The 16,267-nt window shown below is 41.5% G+C and overlaps 1 protein-coding gene across 3 annotated transcripts in view; it reads right to left on the bottom strand.

The window, feature by feature from the left end:
• Nedd4l (NEDD4 like E3 ubiquitin protein ligase) overlaps window positions 1–16,267 on the bottom strand; it is a 306,373-nt gene that overhangs the window by 28,821 nt on the left and 261,285 nt on the right. For all 3 annotated transcript variants that reach the window (XM_042675088.1, XM_042675089.1, XM_042675090.1), the window contains 3 exons: window positions 11,542–11,619; window positions 9,933–9,987; window positions 4,770–4,828 (listed from right to left, as the gene is read on the bottom strand). In XM_042675088.1, coding sequence (XP_042531022.1) covers window positions 4,770–4,828; window positions 9,933–9,987; window positions 11,542–11,619 — 192 coding nt within the window. The remainder of the gene's footprint in view (window positions 1–4,769; window positions 4,829–9,932; window positions 9,988–11,541; window positions 11,620–16,267) is intronic.

The raw sequence follows: 16,267 nt of genomic DNA, 5'->3' as shown, positions 1-16,267 counted from the left end.
AATCTCTCAAACTTCTAAGTCCAGGCCAGGCCCAAACTGTGAGATACCAATCTCTGCCTTCTAAGTAGCTTGGATTTAAAACTAGAATTTTGTGCCCGACTCAAAACCTTTGACACTATGCCAGACATACTGAATATGTAATTTTTTTACAAGATCTGAATTAAGCTATAAACTATAGTAATATGCAGGCATGCCCACACACGCACGCACGTGTGTACACACACACACACACACACACACACACACACACACACACACACACACAAACACTCCTCCTCCTTTTCTCTTTTTAAAATTTTGTGTCAGTACTGGGCTTAAATTTAGGGCCTGGGTACTATGCCTTAGCTTTTTCACTCAATGATGGTACTCTACCACCTAAGCTATAGCTCCACTTCCAACTTACTATTTTTTTGGTGGATAATTGGAGATAAGAGTCTCACCAGACTTTTCTGCCCAGGCTGGTTCTGAACCTTGATCCTCAGATCTCAGCCTCCTGAGTAGCTAGGATAACAAGTATGAGCCACTGGTGCCTGCTTATATATTTTCTGTGTATAATATATATTTATATTATAAAGTATATATTTATTTATGCATGTAGTTGTTATATTAGCTACGATACTTTAGCACACAACCCAAAATGACTATACTAGTCATTTGAAACTAATAATGCTTTTGAAATCTCTGAGGAAAGCTGATGATGGTACTTGTCTGTAGGCCCAGCATGGAGGCAGGAGGAAAGTAAGTATGAGGACAGCCTTGGGAATGCAGCAGGTCTCCTAATACCAAAAACATTTGGATATAGCTCTGGCCTATGACCCTAGCATGCTGGGGCTCCAGACCTGATTCTCACCTTTGCAGGAGCTCATAGAGCTACCACAATTTAGCGCTGCAAGCTTCCATTGGGAAACAGAACACCTCCCCCTACCTTCCTAAGAGGATTGCTGGAAATTCCAAACCAGTTGATTATAAAGTCTGTAGAAATACACAATGTCTTACGTTGGCAGCAGGCATGCACAGAGGCTAACAGAAGCCAACCATGGTATTATTTGTCACAGAGAGACTACTCTGACTTCGGGAGGCTGTACACTAACCACTGCAGAAAGGCTCCCCTTCCTTAAAAACCACAAAAATGCTGGACCAGCTTAGGACTAAGTGTTTAAAACTTGGGAAAAGGGAGAGAAACTACAAGTGCAAGAAAGACTCAAACTTAGGGAATACCAGGCCACTGGAGCTAGTTCTGGGTACTTGGGTTTAGGTGTTGGTCTTCTCCCAGGGGGACACAGACTTGGCTGACAATCCCTATAACTAAAAGAGCCAGAACAGGATTCTCTGTTTAGAGCCTTACATCTGAAAAGGGGACATGAGTACTCCTCATCAGTCCAAAGAGACTACAGGAAGCTGACCAGAGAGCAGGAGATGTGTCATAAATCCATACTCCAAGCTGATATCTAAGTATGAAATGAGGCCACAGCTAATCTATTGAGGTGATGGCATGAACCCAGGAAACAAAGCTGACAACACATCTGGTTAGGGCTTATAAAAGTCTCATAGAAACAATAAATGAAGATGAACATACATGCACATACAAACCATACACTGAACCAGACAACCAACGGCCATTAGGGAGGATAGACACACTTAGCAAGGTTTAATGGCTCTAGAACAAGAGTGAGAATAACTTGAAAGATTAATTAAACGATTTTAAAGTGGTAAGATAACCAACCAAAAAAGATAGAACAACAAAATTATTAAAATGGCTAACCAAATGTTATAGATTGTAGAATTTTGACCAATTAAGCAATCACTGAAATAATAAACACAATGGACAGATAAAGAGATTATAAACATCTTAAGAAATAATTACTGGGCACCAGTGGCTCATGCCTGTAATCCTACTACTCAGGAGGCTGAGATCTGAAGATCATGGTTCCAACCCAGCCCAGGCAGGAAACTCCGTGAGACTCTTATCTCCAATGAACTACTCAAAAAAGCTGGAAGTAGAGTGGTGGCTCAAAGGTAGAATGCTAGCTTTGTGCAAAAGAAGGTCAGGGACAGTGCCCAGGCCCAGAGTTCAACCCAAGGATTAGGAAGCGGGAAAAGAAATAATTAACTAGGAGAAATGAGTAATAACTCACAATGTAGTTGAAGAAAAAAAGGGAAGGAAGGAAGAGAAGAGAGAGAGAAGAGAATGAAAGCTAAGAGACAAGAAAGTCAGTATGAACCAAACGCCCAGTGAAGTTACAAAATTAGATAATCAGCCAGGCATCCAGTAGCTCATGTCTGTAATCCTAGCTACTTAGGGGGCTAAGATCTGAGGATAGAGGTTTGAAGCCAGCTTCAGCAAATTTGAGAGCCTCTTATCTTCAATTAACCAGCAAAACTCTAGAAATGAAGATATGGTTCAAATGGTAGAGCATCAATCAGCCTTAAGCAAAAAAGCTAACTAAGAGCATGAGGTCCAAGCCCTAGTACTGTCAGAGAAATTAACAACCAAAAAAAAAAAAAAGAGGAACAGACAAAACCTCTTCTCATGGGCTTAGATGCTATAAAGCAGATTCTAAAGAATGTATATATCAAGAGGAAAAACCATATGCAAATTGCCAAATGTTTAGAACAAAATGGCAAGTCAAATGTCTATAAGCAAGCTGACAATTACCCAAACACACACACTCCTATTGGAAGCAGTATCATTTATAAGAACAAGGCTCTTAATTGTTTTGTCAATAGTCTTCTGGCTCTTGGAGAGCAGCATGGTTTATTATGATTTACCTTGCTTCTCATGAAGCAAGGAAAAATATTCTAGCAACCTACTTGACAGTATCAAAAGCAAAGCCATTGTAGTAAGTAGTGTTTTCTAAGTAGTTGACTTTCTTTAAAGCCTTTCACACAGAAAATAATACCAAAGTAGCTGAATAAATTCAACCTACAAATGGCTAATGGGGTATCAATTAACACACATTTACAATGTATTATATTTTTGGGGGATGGTGGTGGTTGCTAGTACTGGGGAGCTTGAAAACTCAGGGTCTCATACTCTTGCTTGGCTTTTTTGCTCAAGGCTAACTCTACCACTGGAGCCTCAGCTTCACTTCCAGATTTCTGGTGGTTGATTGGGTGATAAGAGTCTCATGGAATTTTCTGCCTCTCTTGGCTTTGAGCTGTGATCCTCAGACCTCAGCTTCCTAAGCAACTAGGACTATAGACCTGAGCGACTAGTGCCCATTATGTGGTATCTTTTTAAGTTTCCAAATAGACAGATCTTTATTATTTAAAACATAATTTGAATCAGGTTAAAGTCATAAAATCAGGTTTTTCTGGTGTTAGTTCTTGGGCTTGAATTCAAGGCCAGGGTATTGTCCCTGGGCTTCCCCCCTCCCCCCCCCCGCCCCCCCCCCCACTCAAGGCTAGCATTCTACCACTTGAGCCACAGCTCTACTTCCATGGTTGATTGGAGATAAGAGTCTCATGGACTTTCCTGTTCATACTGGCTTTGAGCTGTAATCCTCAGATCTCAACCTCCTGAGATTACGTAAGCCACCAGTGCCTGGGTAAAATTAGTATTTCAAATAGCTTCTTAAATCAGCACTTGATATAACAGAACTTGAGTTTGGTTTGCTCCTGAATTCTTTTACAGAATTATTTCGCAGTCTTCGGATGCCCTCTGTGGACTTCCAGCAATTTCAAAGTATCTCTTTGCTCTCCTGCAACTAGTGGCTAAGGCTGCACGGCCTTCCCTGCTGATGGGAGATGCATCTTATAGATGCAGCTGCTAAGTTTAATACCAAGTGCTGCTGAATGCCAGTGGACTCCCTCCTCCCACAACACAGTGTCTTACACTGTTACAGAGCTCACATGCCTAAGTCAGAACAGACTCTTCTTCCATCCAGTGGACCAGGAACTCTCCAAGAAAGCACTGAGTCAGCAGAGTCAAAGATTCTTAATTCTGCCAGCCCCCATAACACAACAACAATCTCATCCAAATGCCCACAGACTCTTCTAAATCTGGTAGAGATTTGAATTTATTAGTATGCATTTACTAACCCTAGTCTAAAGAAATAGCCATGCTCTACAAACATGGGGCTTGGTTTCACTTCCTATAAAAAGGAGTAGAGGAGCCACGCATCCATGGCTTAAGTCAGTAATCCTAGCTACTCAGGAGGCTAAAATCTGAGGATCACAGTTTGAAGGCAGCCTTGGCAGGAAGAGTCAATGAGATTCTTATCTCTGGTTAACAATCAAAAACCTGGAAGTGGCTCAATTGGTAGAATGCTAGCCTTGAGCGAAAGAGCTCAGGGACAGTGCCCAGGCTCTGAGTTCAAGCCCCAGTAATGACACCAAAAAAACCCCAAACCCAACCAAAACCAACAACAACAAAAAAAAAAACCCCAAAACATTCTACCATGCCTAACTATTGGTTGAAAAGGAGTCTTGGGAGCTTTCTGGCCTGGGTTGGTCTTTAGTTATGATCCTCCTGACCTCAGCTTCCCAACTATCTAGGGTTACAGGCATAAGCCAGCTCCTGATTCTATTTATTCATTCATCCTTTTACAAAGAAGTAATGTTTCATTTTTATCAAACCATTTCTTCTTTCTTTATAACGTTGCCCCAGAAAAAGGCATGTGCAACTGTACCCAGTGTGGAAGCCAGTGAGGAGATGGGAAGAGTCTTAAAACTTTCCACCTCACCATGGTAATCGCAATATAGAAGAAATGAATGTCTCAGTGCACCCACAGGCTTACACAAACAAGTCAGAACTTGAGAATACTGACCGGGCCAGTGATGGCTGGGTTCTGCAGTCTTGGATCTTCCCATTGAGTAATTTTGCTATCTGAAATGAGAGAAGGAGAGAGAGAAAGCGAGAGAGAAAGAGAAAGAGAGAGAAAGAGAAAGAGAGAGAGGAAAGAGAGAGAGAGAGAAAGAGAGAGATCAGCATATTAGTTCCAATGTATACTATATATTTAGAGAGAACTATTTCTGGGTTCTCAAAAATTCTCTACTCATCTCCTATGACCTTCTCCTCCCAAACCACAACTTAGTATTTTATGATTAGAAGGTAATGATACACTGCATGACAAACCCTTCTCATACTGTTAAAATACTCAATCCAATATGCAGGACTGAGGTAAAACCATCTTGTGCTGTTTTTTGGCAAGCGATCAGCTGAAATTTCAATTATAAACCCCTGTCCTTCCAAGGATTTATAAGTTGATCTTGAGTTTTAATATACAAAAGGCACAAAAAGTTTTAGTTTCTCAGGAAGTTAATAAACACACACATGATTTCTTTCTCATTTCAGATACTTCCCCTTCCCCCCTTCTTTTGCCAATGGTGTTTAAAACGGTTTTCAGTTGGGAATCTTCCATTGAACAAATGAGGAGTCCTTCCATGTGCCACTAGCAGGCACACAAAAACTGAAGTAGCTAAGACATTAAAAAAAAAAAGAAGGAAAGATTTGGGGGGTTTTGGCGGGGGCGGGGAGGAACAATGGGATTTCCAAGTTGTTCAAGGAGGAGGGAGGCAGGAAAGGGAAGAAAATTCTGAATATTAACCCTGTATATTTCTACCATAATAAGTGAGTTGGTGGTAACAAAAGAATTCAATTTTAGTCATTATAACTAGGATTTTAAACCAAAGTCTGATGCTATTATTATTTTGATGAAAGCAAAGATAAAGTTTTACAAAGGTTCTCAAGGCATAGGAATATTCTACAATTTTTATCTTGTTTTCAGGCTGACAGAAAATCAGTATGAAAGCCTTTGTATGGAGAATCTTGATGGAAACACAAGGTGTATTTAGGTCCCTTATCATGGGAAGCAAAGTCTTGGGAAAGTAAAAGCTGCTATCATGATAAAAAGGAAAATCAAGCTGATGCCAGTGGCTAACACCTATTATCCTAGCTACTCATGAGGCTGAGTTCTGAGGATTGCAATTCAAAGCCAGCCCAGGCAGGAAAGTCTGTGAGACTCTTATCTTCAATTAACTACCAAAATGCCTAAACTGGAGCTGTGGCTCAAGCGTCAGAGTGCTAGCCTTGAGCATGAAAGCCCAGGCCCTGAGTTCCAGCATGTGTGTGTATGTAGGGGCACATGTGAGCCCCTACACACACAGCAATAACAACAATGAAAACTAATTGAAAATTCAGAGTGTAGCTGAGAGAAAACTAAAATATTGCCTTAAAATATCAACTTAGATAATATCTGTGTCTACTGGATTTTTGTTTTCAGAGCAGAACATAAATACATCAACTACTACTCTCAACAGAGGAGTGCTCCCCAACCTTCTGATGAGACCTGAATGTCAGGTTCCATCTGCACCGGGTCCCTGCTTCCTCAGCTCAACTCTGTCTAAACAGAACAAGGTCAGCACCCAACACCACAAAGCACTCATGTGACCCATACTCCCAGTCAGCAGCACAATCTAGACACTGTCCAAATCAGGAACCTGGTCCCGTCTCAATTGGTGGTCCCCATTCTTCTCCTTTGGGACTCTTGCAGGGGAATTCGCATCTTTCTGGAACCACTCTGGTCCCTAGGTCTCCCTGGCTAGTATCATTCCTCTCTCTTCAAGAATTCTACAGCTCTGCTCCAAGTTCTTTGTAAAGAGCATCAGATTGGTGTCATACATCTCTAAGAGGCTCTGGAGAAGCCCCTCCAGCATGAAGAATGAACCTATGGGCCCGTAACCTGGCAGACACCTGCTGAATTGGCCCAGGTGCTGGAGCAGGCACCTTTGTCTACCATCCAGGTGGAATGAGACTGCATTTCTGTTAACCATGATATAGTTCACCTACAGCCATGCACCTGCATGTCTCCCTGCTCAAGAATTGTTGTACCTGCCAGGTTCCGCCCTGCTGGAAATCTACCTGCATGGGAAGTCACTCTTCCCATGGTCTTCTAAGGTTCTCTTCAACTGCCCCGTACCAATGGCTGCCATGGATATCTAACACAACATCTGAGACACTGCTGGCATTGTTGATTTAAGTCTTTTGAGGATGGGTCTGTGCTACTCAGCCTTGCACCCCCTGCCATGGCTAACGAGAGGTTCCCCATAAGTTAACAGGAGTTTACAATATTGTCTTCTGAATGATTGAACAGCTACACTTTACTTCTGTGTGGTTACAAAGATCAATTCTGCAGCAAGTGTTGTCAGCACATGAATGAATTGGGGCAAGTTAGCGATTTTTAAAAAAATGAACTTTTGGGTCAAAATTTGCTTTTTTTTTGTCTATGAGACATGAAATTTCAAAAAAAAGGCCAAGAAGGATAAAAGGGTAAGCCATTTAGTTTTGCCGAGTCCAAAACAGGAGTCACTGGAATGTTAAATTCTAACTTAAGGTATGGATAGCCAATTACTGAGCATCCATTCTGTAAGAATGATGTCCTTTCCAAGACAGCTAGATATCCTGCTCCAAATCCTCCTCTAACTTTCCATGTCAGGCCTCAAACAATTGAGCTATCAGCCAGACTCAGAACACAGTCTGACCACAGCATTCAGATCCAGTGGGGAGAGAAGAGGTCCACATGTGCTGTTCTAGGAAGGGGAATGGGAAATGTCTGAAGCAACAGGCAGATGGATCAGAAGTAAAGTTCAGCCTGGCATGGAGCAAGCAGTTGTCCCCTTCCAACTTCCGATGAACAGGTGTAAGGCCAGCTGGGGCCAGAAGGCCACGGCTGCTGTCTCTCCTGGCAAGTGCTCTCTACTCTCTAACCAGCAACAGTCCCTTCCAGACACTTTATCACTGACCCTTGATGAACAACTTCAAGGTATCATTTCTTCAGCATCTACTACATATTTTTATCAGGTTTGTGCATATCCTTGGGAGAAACAACGATGATTCTTATTCCTAACACACACTATCATGCTGCTTTGCAATCAGTGTTGTTCTTTTGGTGCCTGCTGGTACACAAAGAACATTCACAAAGTTTTTCTTCTTCTTTTTTCTTTTTGGGTCCGGTCGTGGGGCCTGAACTCTGGGTCTGGGCGCTGTCCCTCAGCTCTTCAGCTCAAGGCTAGCACTCTACCACCTGAGCCACAGCGCCACTTGCGGCTTTTTTCTTTTTGCTTATGTGGTGCTGAGGAATCGAACCCAGGGCCTCAGGCATGCAAGGCAAGCACTCTACCACTGAGCCACCTTCCCAGCCCTAACAAAGTTCTTTCCAGGTTTTTTCTAAGTGTCATCAGCTAGACCTGCTAAGATGTGGCATGTTCTCTGTGCTCTGTCCCAGACAATCCTGTGCTACTACTTAAGACCTTGTTTTACTAAAACAATCAGTATTATTCATATGAAAATGAAATAATAAAGAATAAAAAACTGAAAAGAGAACTGCATTTTTTGTTGTAATGAAAAAAAAATGAGGTGTAGCCTCTCTCATTTTAACAGTATCTCTTCAAAGTAAAAAAGTGAAAGAAAAAATCAAACCCAGCAGATTGAGGGTGAAAGTAGGGTATACACATAACATTTTAAAGCTCTACTGAAACAACTTTATGTTTAAGGCAAAAATTCAGAAAGCAGGCAACTCATTGCTTTCCAATCAAAGCAAAACGCTAAGTCCATGTGCCTTCAAATACTTGAATCCTTCAAATGCATTCAGGACTTGTACTTTGGGTTTAATGCTGAATAGCTGGATCTCTTGTTTACATTCTGTGTATGAGAACACATAAGTCCTCATGTCTGAAAGCAAAGTCCTGTTTGCAATATAGCAGCAGCTGGTAGAAGTTCTAGGCCTCTAGGAGCACAGACCCAGTATGATTTGTGGCCAGATTTTTCAGCACAGGGCTCACCCATGTGCTCTTGTTTCATCATCAAAAATGGAAGAGAAGCTGGGTGCTGGTGGCTCACATCTATAATCCTAGCTATTCAGGAGGCTGAGATCTGAGGATCATGGCTGGAAGCCAGCTCGGCCAGGAAAGTCTGTGAGATCCTTATCTCCAGTTAATTGCTAAAAAAGAAGTTGAAAGTGGAGCTGTGGCTCAAGTGGTAGAGTGTTACCTAGCCTTGAGCAAAAAAGTTCAGAGACAGAATCCGAGGTTCTCCAGTTCAAGCCTCAGGACTGGTAAAAAAGGAAAAAAAGGAAAAAACAAAAGGAAGATCTGGCACTGATTTCCTGCTTATGAATTATACAAACCCAAGTGTAAAATACTACCAAACTGCACATATGACTGGAACTTTGTATTGATTTGAAGTCTTCTTTTTAATGTACTTTTTCTTCAGAAATTTTAAGGGCTAAGTAAAAATGATCCCATGAAGAACAAGTCACCTTAAAAACAAACTGAAAAATAAAGTAATCCACTGGCTAAAAGCAAACATTTATTAGTTTAACTTTTAGTTGAAATGAGAAACCACACATTAATTTATAGGTGCTGGAGCCAATGTCTTCAGCAAACTTGCTACAATTTCAAGAAAACAACTAAATATATGTATATATATGTATATATATATATTAGTGTGCTGGGTGCAAGGTAACATGCTATGAATAGAAAATAAGGTCAGAATGGGCTTTCTTGCCATAAGACCTTTGGAAGACAGTGTTTTGAAAACTTACAAGCACTGTTTACACATAGATTTTTTAAAAAAAATTAAAATTTTTTTTACTAAGGTATTGCCTCTAATCTTATTTTCTATTTCGAGTATACATATTAAAAAGCGCAAATGTCAAGGGATCGTCAACCAAAAAAATTTTTAATTAAAAAAAAAAAGTTAATAGGTCACAAGATCAAATTGGGTGAAAGCTCAACGGGGCACTTGGAAGCCAGCTTGGGGCGCAGGCACAGTACCGTAGGAGGGCACTGGCTCCCTGGCATCATTCTCGCCACATAACACCTGGCTACCTGGACAGAGAGTAAAACGACAAAGTTTTCACCATCATAGTTGAAGAACCCTCCTCCCCTTGGCACCCTGCATCCACAGTGCGCCCACGGCAGGGCCTACTTACTATGATCAATATAAAACGTCCGGCCATCCAAGTGAATTCTTTCTTCCCAACCAGGCTAGTGTCCGTGGAAGGAACGGGGGGGGGGGGGGGGGGGGGGGGGAGGTGAGGGAGGGGTAGAAGAGAGAGAGAGAGAATATGACATCAATTAGCATTAGAAATCAAAAGCAATGTTGAAAAAAACTTTGGACACTTTCTTATTCTTCACTTATAGGAAACATCACTAGACCAAGAAAAACTTAAACAACAAATATTTGAAGGTAGCAGTACCTAGCAACACCGAACACAATGCAGGGAGCATTCCCCACATGAAGGGCAGGAAATGGGCTCCTCGTACTATGGAAGAGTCAAGTGTGATGGGCTCATTTAATTAAATGCTGAGAGCCCCGGAGAGGGATGAAGCAGCTCAGCCACAGGTTACTCATGGTGAATTTACTTAGTGAGTGAGTCGCTGAAGAACCCAATGCTGCTTATCTCTGCTACAAACAGTCACTATGCAAACTCAGGAACTAAAACGTATGGACAACTTTGAAGATACAGTATGTCCCCATTATCTGTCCTTGCCTTATTTCTTATCTGAAACTTGGGAATAAAATATATTCAGAAAAAAAATGCTTTCTTTTACTTTTCAACAGACTTCCATTGGCGTCCAGAGACCAATGAATGGTGAGGACTATTTGTGCAATCTAATGAATGATGATTGAATTCTAAGTATTATAGTCTCAAATTTTGCCACAATATACCATATATAGTAGGACACAAAACTTCTTTTTTTCCTATTTGGAACACAACAACAAAAATTCCCCTTTAAGATAGTTTTGAGACCAAGTTCTGCCCCAGTTTTTATTAAGGGCTCTCTCTCTCTCTCTCTCTCTTTTTTTTTTTTGGTCATGGGGCTTGAATTCTGGGCCTGAGTGCTGTCCCTCAGCTCTTCAGCTCAAGGCTAGTGCTCTACCATTTGAGCTTTACCATTTCTAGTGGTTTATTGGAGCTAAGAGTCTCACAGCCTTTCCTGCCCGGGCTAGCTTTGAACCGCGATCCTCAGATCTCAGCCTCCTGAGTAGCTAGGATTACAGGCGTGAGCCACCGGTGCCCGGCTTATTAGGGGCTCTTGATGGTGACACATCGCAAAGCTTTCATCCTAAACTCAAGATGAACAAAGAGCACTGCACATCCCAACCCCCTTCCCCCTGCAATGACAACCCAAAAACCCCTAGTCACCAACAAGGGAGAAAATAAACTTGAAACATAGTTAAATGACTTGGAATCACTTTCTATGATTATTTATGCCTTTTTCTTCTCCCATTGTTTTGAATATCTTTGTTTCTATGATTTTCAGCAATATGGAGGTGCTTGGTGGTTGTTACGGTATGTCGTGCTTACATGATCACCCAAAGCGAGTGCCACTCGTCTGCTCTTGCTCAATGTCTACCAATTCAGACATTGCTTTTACAAGTACTAGCATCACATATTCTTGACTGTACTCGTAAAACTCCACCAACTACTCAATTCTATTAAGAAACAGAACCATAGGACCTAGGAAGCCAGGAGAAGGATTCTCCCTTAGCAATGGACATTTTCAGACTGTTCCATGTGTCTTCAGTATACTCACAGGAAGAGGGCCAAGGTCGTTGGGGTTTAAAGATGCTTTTGACCGCATATGTACTGGAAATTTCAGGCGTGGATCTTCCTATAAGAAAAACATAAAGCGCAAGAGATGTCAATAGGAACTCTGTGGGCACTTTTTGGCTTGTACTGTTTTCCAAGTTGCAAGTTCCAAAGCAACCAGGGTGCTTATGTGTGGCACATTGGAAGGCTCCCAATATGGCGTTTTTCCACCTCTCAGGTAAGCCTCTGCCTTCCTTCCTTGTGCTTGATATGAGGAGAAGGGCAAGAACATTTAAATGAGAGATTAATGGTTTCTCCAAGCATTAGCAGTGATTTTTTTTTTTTTTTTTTTTACTATGGAAACCGGGATGGAAGATGATGTGTTCTACTCCAAAGAAGATATGGTGTTCAGTGTTCATAAATGTCTCCCATGAATCCTGATACCATACCATTAATGTTGGGATGCTAAGCAGAGATTCCTAATCTTTCTGACAGGCAAGTCATGTGACCGCCCCTTAGACTGTCTTCTTCACTCTATGGAATCATGTGCCTGGCTATGAACTTTACCGAGGCTCCTAACCAAGTTCTACAGAGGAACTTCTCATGTATGTCTTAACAAAGTTTACCAGAAGTTTTTTCTGAAGCAAATACAGGAAACCATCAAAAGGGAAATATGGGACTCTTATATCCTGTGCCATGCTTTATAATTTTACAGAGAATAAACACAGACTCATGTAACACCCCTTGTTAGAAGGTTGAACACATGATCTATGTCTTTAAGTGAGCAGTCAATGAGAATGGGAATTTGACTAAATGTTATATGTCCCAGAGCTGACTGTCATATCCATAACCTAGATAATCCATGACTTTAAAATGTCAGTTAGAAATTCCGTAGATGAGAAAGCTCAGAATCATACATGATCAAATGGAATAATATATTATCATCCCAAAATGAAAAAGCAAACCCTCGAGACATGTAACTCTAGCTTCAGGCAATTCTATGAAAGCTTTTGCTGCTGTCAAAATACTGAAAGGTTTCTTTTTTTTCAGTTTCTGAGTCAATAGGAGAAACAATAGTATCAGTAGATTGTAACTAAGTATAGATTTGAGGAACTGGCAAAAATCAGGAAAGAGCACAAAAACCCAATCAATCTTTGTTTTCTGCTGGCTACAACAAACTTAAAGAAAAAGGTCATCTTAGCAGTTGGTGATGAATGTTGACGCTGAATTGAATGTATTTTTTAATAAGATTAGTTAAAGTGATACCAATATTCTATGGTATATTGAACACTTATAGAGTGAATAGATGTTAAACAGATATAGGATTTCAATGATCCAAGAAGCTGATAAACTGTAAACATTTGCAACTGGTGAACTGAGAACAGGGGGAGAAATTAAAACACTGAATTCTACATAAGCTACACTCAGCTAACCCCTGGCTGACCAGGTGGTACACAACTACAGGGCACCTGGAGCATGTAGTCAATGGCCGTGCCACCATCTACAGAATCTTACAGAAAGCCACAAAAGGAGGCAAGGCCCATCTTGGAATCATACTTCATCAACAGGGCAACACAATCAGATATTTGGTGTGAGAGAGAGAAAGACAGAGAGAAAGAGAAAGAGAGCGGGAGAAGAGAGAAAGAGGGAGAGGGAAAGAAAGAGAGAGGAGAAGGGAGAGGGAAAGAAGGAGGGAAGGAGAGGGAGAGGGGGAGAGGGAGAGAAGGAGAGGGGGAGAGGGAGAGAGGGAGAGGGAAAGGGAGAGAGAAGCTGGGATTAAAGGAAAGTGCCAGGTACTGCGAGAATAGAGTAGAGGAAGAAGTATAAAAGCAGCTCATAGGTTGGCTAAAGAGGCCTTGTGTGAAAACTCACTTTTCATAGGACACAAAGGGCCGAATCCTATTATTTCATTATACTAGCAATACTTAGAACAATGACTTCAGTTGCCATTAGGGCAGCTGAGGGCTGATGGGTGGTCATCACTCGGCAGCTCTCCCACTGAGCCTCCTGAACCACTTCCATACCCAACAGCCAAGGTGACCTTGCAGCCAAGGCCTGACAATACTTAAGACAACTTCAGGGATGAGGGTAGCTGGAATACTAATGAGGTTGAATGACAGGAATATAAATGAACCAGGTATCTTGAAATACTTGATTCTCTTTTTTCTTTAGTGCACATCAGCTATCTAAGAGAAGGATTTCCTAATTAAAAAAATATAAAATATGGAGATTCTGGCTGGCTCAAGGAAACAACTATGTTTTTTTTTCCTTTCCTCTTTCCATATTGGAAGAGAATGGCAATCATGCCTAGACTATAATTAGCTATATTAGTTTGAACTTGGGAAGCAAACACAACTATAACTTAACTAAGGTGTAATCTTCGTTGTTAAAAAAGCAGGCTGCTGCCTTGTCCTGAGAAAAGCATAAACAGTGGCACACCACCCTTCTGAGATGTTTCCTTAGCTAGGGGGCAGGAGGGGCTTTCTCCAGGACCACCTGGTATGTATGCATGTCTTGTTGGCTGACCCAGGCAGGAATAAAGCCCTCCTTTGCTTTTTTGTTTGTTTGTTTTTTGATGCAGTCAGGCTTTAATTCCAAATAGACTCTTGGCATGCTGCCTTCATTTATGTAAATGCCCCTTGTAAATATGCTTCCCTGGGTGCTAGTGGTTCACATCTATAACCCTACGCAGGCAGACGGGAACTGAGGACTAAGGTTTGAAGCTATTCAGGGCAGGCAAGTCTATGAGACTCTCTTATCTCCAATTAACCATCAAGAAGCTAGAAGCAGAGCTGTGGTTTGTGAAAAAGTTAAGGGTCAGAGCCCAGGCCAGTTCAAGATCTGGTACTGGTATTCACACACACACACACACACACACACACACACACACACACACACACACACACACACACACACACACATTATCACATACCCACAATTATCTTTGCTAGGTGCCTGTGGCTTGTACCAGTAAAAATAATAATAAAAGTAAACAAATTTTAAAAATAAAAAGAAGGGGAATCTCCAACTTGTTACCTTAAGGATTTTCAATACAGTCAGCAGAAAAAAAAAAAGATTGGCTAAATGAGAAATTTCTTAGTAAACTGGTCAATAAGTATTGGAGTAAAAAGACAAATGGAAATTAAAACTGGATTTTTTTATTCAGCAGTGATGGCAGCAATAAATGAAAGCTGGTGCTATTTAAAACATAACCTGCCCAGCTGCAATTACACTGCAGTTGTGGCGTGAAAGGCCGTGAAAATGTTAGGGGATTTGGTTACTAAGCTCGTTCACATTACTAAAATCATAGCTTATGTTGGCAAGCCACAGTGGCTCCATGTACTAATCCCCTGACTTTTGTATTATGTACCTCCTATTTCTGGAGCTCTATCTGGTTTCTTGCCTGAGATTCTGGATCTTCAGGAGAACTACAAGTCAAGGGAGTTCTGAGTTAATGTAAAAAAAGAAAAAAAAGAAAAAAAAAGACCTAAAATCAATTTCTATTGCTCTTTCCTAAAGAGTTGCCTGTCTCTTTTATTCTCAGTTGGCCCACAAACCTGTAATACTATCTCCAGACTAAAAGGTGAATCAGACAAACCTCTCCATGTCATTATGTGCCTCAGAAGTAGTTATCAGTTTACCAAATGAGTGTCATCAGATCCCAATGGTAAGTGCTGTTGGCAGGTGAGTCGATGCCTTCACTGCTGAACAGGGAGAACTCTGAGCACAGTCCTTAGGGAGGGGTGTCTGCAAATGTGCAGGGGCAGTTTTGCTCTTCACTGTGCTGGGCAGGTGATGGTAGCTATTAGCATCCAATGGTAGGAGCCAAGGATGTCAACATCCCCCACTGGAAGGCATATGGCTGCCCCAGGTGCCAAGAATGTCTGATGGGGACACGCTGCATCTCGCTTCGTTGGACTTTAGGGAGTGGGCTGCCCTCTAGACCAGTTCTCAAAGGATTGGAATAGCATCACACCAGGGACCAAGTGTAAACAGCAGTTTAGGTCACCTTGGTTGAGACATTTTCCTTAGCTGAATACTGTGGTTCCATCAACTGGACACACTCTGTCCATCACCAGAGATAGGAATTTAAAGTACGTGTCCATTGTTTATCCAAGTCCTAAAAGCCTGGGTGAGTGACAATCTCCCGAACTCAAGCAAGCTTTCATATAATCTCAGTTCTAGGCAAGTAGTACAAGTGATGGAAGGTCAAAGTTAATCCCAGAGGTAATTCTACCCAGACAATCAGAGGAGGACACCAGGGACAGGAAGCAAAACAAAGCTCTTGCAGCATCAAAATGAGCCAAGAATAAAGACAACCCACTCCAGTTGAATTACAGTTCTAGAGATCACACAGTAGGAAAATACCAGCTGACTTTTAAAAGAACTCTATGGTACCTTGAACCATCTATCACTGATTCAGCTAACAAAGAAAGAAAGAAAGTAAGAAAGAAGGAAGGAAGGAAGGAAGGAAGGAAGGAAGGAAGGAAGGAAGGAAGGAAAGGAAAGCAGGAAGGAAGGAAGGAAGAAAGAAAAAGAAAGAAAGAGGAAAGGGGAAAGAAATGACAGAGGAACACAGAGACAGGCATTCAGTGCTGTTTTAGTCTCAAGTTGCCCGTTAAAACAGCACAAAAGTTTCTGACCATAGATGATTTAGGAGCTTATGAAAGAGCAGTATGACAAGAAAAATCAATTTGGACAAAATGTTGACTGAAAAGATGGATCAGCAA

This window comes from Dipodomys spectabilis, unplaced genomic scaffold (assembly GCF_019054845.1).
Source record: "Dipodomys spectabilis isolate Male_0828 unplaced genomic scaffold, ASM1905484v1 ptg000024l, whole genome shotgun sequence".
In the NCBI taxonomy this organism is placed as follows: domain Eukaryota; kingdom Metazoa; phylum Chordata; class Mammalia; order Rodentia; family Heteromyidae; genus Dipodomys; species Dipodomys spectabilis.
This window is presented reverse-complemented; position numbering and strand designations above follow the sequence as displayed.